The 8079-nt window shown below is 63.1% G+C and overlaps 1 protein-coding gene across 1 annotated transcript in view; it reads right to left on the bottom strand.

Moving 5' to 3' along the window:
* Positions 1–6512: 6512 nt before the first annotated feature.
* PYCR1 (pyrroline-5-carboxylate reductase 1) overlaps positions 6513–8079 on the bottom strand; it is a 3962-nt gene continuing 2395 nt past the window's right edge. The window contains exon 7 of the mRNA XM_077756979.1: positions 6513–7329. Coding sequence (XP_077613105.1) covers positions 7164–7329 — 166 coding nt within the window. The 3' untranslated portion in view covers positions 6513–7163. The remainder of the gene's footprint in view (positions 7330–8079) is intronic.

Raw genomic sequence — 8079 nt, forward strand, 5'->3', positions numbered from 1 at the left:
TCACGGGGCACAGCGCAGGGGACAAGAACAAGAGGGCTGGGGGGCCGGACCGAAGGGCCCCCCGGCACCCACTCAGGCGCCCCTCCCATACTCTGCCCTCACTCTCTGCTTCCTAAAATCCCACCAAGGACACTTCTGGGCACCTAACCCTGGAAATTCTGGCTCAGCCAGCCCCCCACTGCACCCCTAGCCCTGCTCTCCGGGTCAGACACAGAAAGAGGTGCACGGCTGAAGGACTAAGAGGCACCGCGGTCTCCCTGCTGCAGGAGAGATCCCTTGCCCACTGGGGAGATAAAGCCCGGGCGGGGAGGGGCGTGGAGGTGCAGTCGGCTCCAGGGCAGAGCCCCCCCCCCCCTCACCCAGCCTGGCCCCAGGAGGTGCCTCATCACTGCCAGGCCACTCCAGGCTCCCGGGCAGGCCCTGAGGCTGGTGTCCCATGGATGTTCCAGGGCAGGGGTTGCAGAAGATAGGAGCGGAGGTCAGAGGGTCCTCAGGGCCCCAAAGCCGCCCTGGAGGCCAGGCCCTCATGGCAGAGTTGGAGGGGCTCCCCCCCACCCCCGACTGGAGTCGGAGTCGGGGTGCAGGGACACTGCCCTGGGCCCAACCACTGTCAGCCTAAAGGAAAACACCAGCCACCAGCTTTTCCCACTCGCCATCCTCCCTCCCCTCCGCATGCTGAGCACGACGGTGACTTCCTGAAGAGATCACACAGAAAAGTGCCGAGCGTGGCGGCTGGGAGCTGAAATGTGCCTCCTCGACAGATTTCGCCCTCCGCAGAAGGCCTGAACTCAGCACAAGCGCAGCCGCTCGCCTCCCAATCAAAGGTGCAGGGTACGTGTGCAAGCGGCGGGGGAGGGGTGGGCCTCTGCAGCGCCTGGGGCCTCGGTCCCTTGGCCTGGCCTCTGTCCACCGGGGACACACCCAGATGTGACCGAGATAGCCTTTGGGGATGGATGGCTAGGGATGGCTGAGGGCACCTCTAGAAGCCAGATGCGGAGCATCTCAGAGACCGGACTGAGGAGCAGCTTCCTCTCTTCTCCTCTGAGGGGCCGGTCCAGAGCTGGGGCCCAGTCATCCTTCCCGGCTCCGTGCCCCCTCAGGCTGAGCCACCTTGGGGAGAAGACACTGGCAGTCCCCAGGGCCTGAAACCACCAAGGTCCCTGGGCCACCTACTCAGGCTGAGAGCCGGCTGGGAAGGGAACTCCGTCCCCTTTACCTGGGCCCAGACTCTAGAATGTGGACACTGGGCAGAAGCCAAGGCAGCCTGCCCCTGCGGGCTTTGATGACCTGCAAACTCGAGTGACCAAATGTCCCCAAGAGGCGTGGCCCCAACCTAGCCTAGCCTTACTCCCACCCTGCCCTTCGGAACCACCTCCTCCCAAATCCCTCAGCCACAGAAAGCCATTCTGAAAAATGTTTCAAACTTCATTTCCACCTCAGCATAAATAAATGACAAGACTTACAGAAATACCCCTTCAGGACTCTGCATTTTCCTAAGGGAGGAAGAAATTCCAGCCAAAAGATCAGCTGAACTGTTACACATCTGGCATCTATAAGCCTAAGGCTAAGTGTGTGTGTGTGTGTGTGTGTCTGTGTGTGTCTGTGTTAGGGGCAGGGGGGATCCCTGAAGACAAACCACAAGGCGGCCCGACCTAGCCATGAATCCCTAGGTTCAGCTCTGATCTAGACAAAACGCCCCCAGCCCTGGAGGCCGGGAAGCACCCATACATTCAGGAAAGGCGGCCCAGGCCACACCACCCTTACGCTGTCCTCCACAAGAGGCCCGGCACCCATCAGGGCCACAATCTTCACTAACACCTTCTCGACACTGAGCCCCAGTCTCAAGTAGGACAACTTTGGGGTGACTGGGAACCACATTCTTCCACTCTATGCCTTCCACGCCAGCCCGCCTGTCGTGTCCCAAAGGCTAGGCACCCTCAAAGCTGCCACCACCTGCAGCCTTGACCCAGACCCCAAGGCCAGGCTGTGCAAAGGGGCAGGGCCTGCTCACCAGCCACCTCACTCCCCAGGTGTCAAAGTCCTGCTGCTTCCTCTCATTGGCAGTTTCCTGGTACAGCTGCACCTGTTTGCCCCCGGCCTGTCCACTGCCCTCCAGGACCTGAGTAAAGGCAGCCTTCTTTCTCCTACTGACTCCCTCTCTGGCCAGAGTGCATCCGTGTCTTCCCCGCCCAGGGGCTGCCCAGCCTAGCCAACCAGACCAGTCACAGGGAAAGCCTGCTTCCCAGCCTGGCAAGCACGGCCCCCCTAAGCTCCTCCCCTCCTCTCACTCAGAGAACTATTTCCCAGTTTGGGGAACTGTCCCAGAGCTGGTCAGGGACCAGCTGCCTGAGAAGAGAATGCCTGGGAGGGGTGGGGGAGGGAGGGGACGGCAGGCCGGGGGCTTCACACTCTGCCGGGGGAAGAAAACCTGCCCCGAGGCCCCTCCACCGTCTCCTCGCCCACTCCTCCTTCAACTCGCATCCCAGCCCAAACTTGAACCGGTGCCCCAGTGCCCGGGCCTGGCCCTTTCCCCAGTTTCCCTCCTGCGCTTATCTCCCGGCCCCTTAGACCCCAGGCCCCTTGTTCAAATCTCCCCCAGACATCAGAATGAGCACCGAGTGACCTCATGCTGATGACTCAGCAAGTCTCTCTCTGGGCTCTGGCACGCGTGTGACGNGTGGGCAAACCTTCCCCGCCCCCACGGCGCCTTCCTGACACAAGGGACCCGCGCGGACCTGCGGTCCCTGGGCATCGCCGGGGGGGTCCTCGCGGCGCTTCCGCGCTGCCCGGCGGGCGCTGGCAGGCATGACCTCGCCTCATGGCGAGCCGACCCCAGCCCTGCCGGGTGGCCGTGGCCTGGTTTACAGGGGACCCCACAGTCTGGTCCAAGACCCTGCGGGGGAGGGTGGTGTGGCCTCGCCCAACGCCCCGAGCTTTTGCGTGGAGTGAGGGCACTCCGGCGGCTCAGGAGTGGGGGCGCCGTAAACATGTGTTTCCCGTTGGATCCACATCTGCCTGGAGCTCAGTTCGCATGAGTCCGTGTCGGCTCCTGCCTTTTCTGTAAGGACTTCTCGCTGCCGTTCGAAATTCCCAGAGAACGAGGCAACCCGGGGCAAGAGGGGGCACTGGAGGGATCCAGTTTCGACTTGCAAGTTCTGGATTTCCCTTCTCAGGTGTGAAGTCAGGAAGGGAGACTCGGCCTGCCAGGCAGGTCAGCGGGACTCAGATGAGCGGCAGAGGGAGGAGTGAGGGACGGGCGGCGGGGTCTTCATGGGAACTCAGTGCCACTGACTGATAAAGGCCACCCAGAGATGCCCCAAAGCCGGGGGCGTAAGGGCACCCGCAGCAGCCCCTGCCTGCCTCCAAATCCCACAGTGCCTCGTCACCTGCTTTGTAGGCTTGGGTGTGGTTGTCTTATCCCAAGCTGCGCTTTAAGGGTGGGACATTGTACTGGGTGTGGCCGGAATCTCACATGCTCCAGGGCCTTGAGATTTTAATTTTAATCTTTGCACCTGACGTGGAGCTCGAACTCACAACCCCAAGATTGCGTGTTGTACTGACGAAGCGAGCCAGACGCCCCAGGGGTGTGACTTAAAGTCAACTCAATCTACAGAATAAAGGCTTGCCCCCGAGGGCAAGGATGCAGCCCTGTGCGCTCCAGCTCCTCCAGCCTCCTCACCAGCAGATGTCAGCCCTGTTCTGTGCCCACTTGGCAGCGATGTGGGGTCTGAGCTACCCCTGGGCCTCAAGAGCCAGTCCACACGGCAGGGCCCTGGCAGGCCACATGGGGTTGACTTGGTGCTACCTAGCTCAAGCCAGAACCATGATGCCCTCAGGAAACACAGGTGATTGGCCCTGGGGGCTGGGGGCCATCATGAGTGGAAGCTCACTGGCTGTTCCCCACCCCTGACTCCTTGGTCCTCACAGGATGGAGTCTGGCTGCCATTTATACGTGGGAGGTGACTGAGAGGCTGATTTATCACTCATTCGCTGCTCTGCTCCTTCTCACCAAACTAGCAAGGAGTCCGCCCCTCCTCCCCACTGGGGACAGACGCAGCCACCTCTTCCAGCTGGGAAGAGGGGACAAGCAGGCATGGGGGTGCACCCACCCAGGGCCATCAGAGAGGTCTAGGGAAGTGAGTCGGGGCCGAACTCGCCTAGAGGCCAGTGAGTGTGGACGTTAGGGATGCTTCCTACAAAGGGATGGCCCTGGCCCTAAGATCCGCCCTCTGGACATGTGATGCAGGGCAGCTCTGAGGCCTTGGGGAGGTGAGTGCTCCAGGGGACAACCCAGGCTCCTCTGCTGCCCCCCCCTTCAGGGGGTGGGGAGAGGATGTGGACAGTGTCCTGACCACGTGCAGAGTAACAGGTAGCGGGTTTGTTTGCATGTCTGGGGGAGGCCACCGAGGAAGGGGAGATGCCATGTTGAAACAATCAAGAGAGCCAAGCCCCCGGCACCCGTATCAGGGTCCAGCTGGAGGGCCCAAGAGAGTGCGTGGTTGGTCTCACCTGTCGGAGTCTGGCTGACTCCCAGCCACGGCCCAGGACATTTGTCCCGCAGGAACGGCACTACGGCCTTGCCGGGGAGTGATACTGCGAGGAGACAGGCCCGGGTTTCAGTGTCCCTGCTGGTGCACGCGCACCATCTTGACCAGCTCCCAGAGCTGCCCTAGGGGCGGCTTAGACCCGGCTCCCTGGGCTGTCCTGGCAGGGCCTCAGAGCATTGCTTCCTGCTGCAGCTGGATACTGGCCTCCTGCCCCCCCCCTCCTCCCCTCCCCCAGATGTCCTCCACCCCACAGCTCCCCCTTCAGGTTGAACTCTCCATGGGCCGATCTTGGGACTCCACTGGCTTATTTTGGAGTTCAGCAGCCCCCAACCTGACACTTCAAGGAGGCCCGGGGCATTTGGGATGTGGCTGGCATCCAAACCCAGACTGACCACCGGCCGTCCCCCCGCTGGTGTCCAGGTAGGGAGGTGGGCCCGTGCCAGGACCCTCCTAGGATGGACAGCTCCCTTCTCTGTCTGGCCAAGGGCTGCTGACCTGTTTGTTCTGGAGCCTGAGCCCAGCTGGACAGGAAAGGACTGGCAGAGAGAAGCAGGGCAAAGGCCCCATCCGGGCAGGCAGTTCCAATTAGGAAACTGAGGCAGAAGCCGGATCAAGCAGAGGGAGCTGGCTCTTCCACCAGGGCTCATCTGGCCCATTGGGCAAAGGACAGTAAATTCATTCCAGCCTCTGCCGCATCTGGGGAGGTCCGGGGTGTCGCAGGTGTCAGAGCCAGCAGCAGCAACGGGGCCAGGAAGGCATGCCGAGCTGACCCCCACCCAGTGAGACCCCTGTCGAGGCTCCTCCGGATGGAAGGATTGCAGTGCTTCCCGCCTGGCATCTGTGGGCCCCTGGCCCTTGAGGCCCACCCCCCTCCTTGGCCTGCTCTGAACCCATTAGAACGCATGCCTGCTCCCCTCCACGGTGTGCTCATGCATACAGTGGCTTCCCTGGAAGGCCGTCCACACGGGACCCCGGGCCTCGTCAGCCTCAGCCTCAGCCGCCTTCCTGCCCAGGGCACGCCCCTTCCCCAGGCTCCTCTGCCTTCCCGGCTTTCCCATCTGTGGAACTCTGACTTGGTTGGGAACCTCAGCTCGAAGGCTCGCGGGTCCCGCCTGCTGAAACCCAGCAGGTCGGTTGGTTGTGGGCCGGAATAAAGCCTCCCTGCAAAGCTGGTCTGGACCCCAGGCTTCCCCTAAGCCACGAGGTGCCTCTTCCCCACTTCAGACCTACCTGCTCACTTCCCCGAGACCCACAGCATGTGGCAGGGGGGGGCAGCGTGCCCCCTGGCCTTATTGGCCGGTGTCTAGCACACAGTAGATGCCCGGTGAGACTGGCCTTGACTTGAAGGGATTCGCTGGGGACCAGCTTAGGTCCCGGGCAGGCCTGTGGCACCACTGCTTCTGGGAACATCTCTTCCCAGGGGGAGGGTGCCAAGGTTCTGCCAGGGAGGGGTGATCCCGGGTGCTCACTGCCCACCCCTGCGCACACAGGGCCGGGGCCTATGCTGGGGCTCCCACCTTAGGAGGGACCCACAGGTATTCCGGGGCCAGATGTATCCACAGCCACTGGTTCTGTTTCTCTGGAGAGCCCGACATCTCTCCGCGGGGGGCTCCTTCCTCACCTGTCCCTGCCGGCGAGAGTGAGACATGTTGCCTCCGCCCCGCTGGGAGGTGTGGAGGCTGCGGAGGCTGGCGGCCCTCCCAGAGCAGAGCCCACCAAGCCCGGCGTCGGTGCCGGCTTCTGGTCACACCCCTTGTGACTGGGCCCCAAAGCAGGACACTCTTCCCCAGAAGGTCCCTCCACCTCTGCTGACTAGGGGACTCAGTGACCCCCCACCCCCCCGCCGAGCCAGAATGCCGTGGCCCCGTGGGCTGCTGGTGGCCTGAGATACGCCCAACAAGGACCGTCTAGGGCAGCAGGGCCTTCCCTCCACACGTGGTGACAGAGTTGGAATCAAGGCACCAACTTGGAAACCAATGTATTTAACCTAAAGGGTCGGAGAGAGAAGGGACAGGCTTGTAAGTTAGGTCAGGAATGGGAGACAGGGGCCTGGGCGGTGGGGACTATCGGAGGAGCCCTTTGCTCAAATGCCAAACGGAGACAAGGGGCCCTTGGCAGCCGTGGCCCTGTCCCCTGGACTGAACCCTCTGGTCCCTGTCACACCGGGGACGAGGTGTCCCCCCCGTGGAGGCTGAGGAAGGGGGAGGAGTGGGATGGGGTTCCCTCCTTGGCTGGGCCTTCATGGGGTAGGGGTGCAGGGGGAACTTGACCTTTGTACTCAGCAAGGGGCCAGGCCCCAAGCCAGCTGAGCACGGGCCGCCTGAGCTCCAGAGGCAGTGGTCCTGACCTGGTTTGGGGGCAAAGGAAGGGGTGGGCTGAGGTGGGAGAACCCATCTCTGTTCTGGAGAAGCAGCCCTCAGGGACTGTGGAGACCCCCACTGGGAAGCTAACCCCTCCCTGGTTACAGCCCCAGCTGATCCCGAGTTGACCAGAGTCGTGGGCAGCGGGCCGCTGTGGTGACACCGTGTGGCCTGGGGCTAAGAACACCAGGTGCTGGGGGTCCAAGCCCAGGAGGGAAGAGAAAGTGGAGAGTGGCGTGCGGGCATGTCCGACACCTCAGTTCTTCTTGCCCGCCGGGGCCAGGCTGTGGGGCGGCAGCTGGAAGTGGCCGGAAGGGGCCAGTGAGGGCCCTGGGGCAGACTCCAGCTTCACCTTGTCCAAGACCGTCTTCTTGATGGAGGCTGGCGAGACCTTCTCCCGGTCAGCCATGGACTGCAGCTCCCTGAGGAGGCAGTGGGGAGGGCTGGTCCCGGGCTCCGCCTCCCTCCTGAGCCCGACTGTCCACCGGGAAGAGGGAGCACCTGCCGCCCCGGGCACTGCTGGGCAGTCACGCCCATCTCGAGGCTTTGCACCCACGGTTCCCTCCGCCAGCCACCCCTCCCCCACGTGGCCCTCTGACTCCCTCCTTCAGATCAGCTCAGGGTCGCCGGCTCCACTAGCAGCCCCCAGACCCCGGCCCATCGTGCCGCGGGCATGCGACAGGTGCCTCGTCTGTATCCCCCGAAGGCTGGTGCCTGGGGCGGGAGTCACGGCTTCCCAGCTCCGTCCTGTTGTGGCGCCCGGAGAAGTTCTGGGTTTCGGCCACGGCCAGGCAGGGACGTGAGAGGGACGCCTGTCCATCCGGCGGACCTGGGCTAGGGTCAACGGCTCCAAGCCAAGTTAGCAACCCTGCCGCCCTCCTCTCTGATACTTTTCCTGCGTTCACCGAGCTGCTGCGGCGGCGCGTGCTGGGCCTATCCCCTGTCCAACTCGCTTAATCTCCCCAGGAGGCGGAGCGTGGGGAGAAAGGTGTTATCAGGCCCACAGAGATCTCCTCAGGTTCCCCCTGGCCTGTCTCCCCGGCTTGGACGATCCCCCCATCTGAGGGCTGCAGTGGGGAGGCTACGTAGAGAGCAGAGTGCGGGCACTGAGGGCGCCCATCCTCACAGGGCAAAGGATGGCAAGGGGCGCGGCAAGCCTTCCCCCTGGGGCA

This window comes from Crocuta crocuta, unplaced genomic scaffold, assembly GCF_008692635.1.
Source record: "Crocuta crocuta isolate KB4526 unplaced genomic scaffold, BGI_CrCroc_1.0 scaffold50, whole genome shotgun sequence".
In the NCBI taxonomy this organism is placed as follows: Eukaryota; Metazoa; Chordata; class Mammalia; order Carnivora; family Hyaenidae; genus Crocuta; species Crocuta crocuta.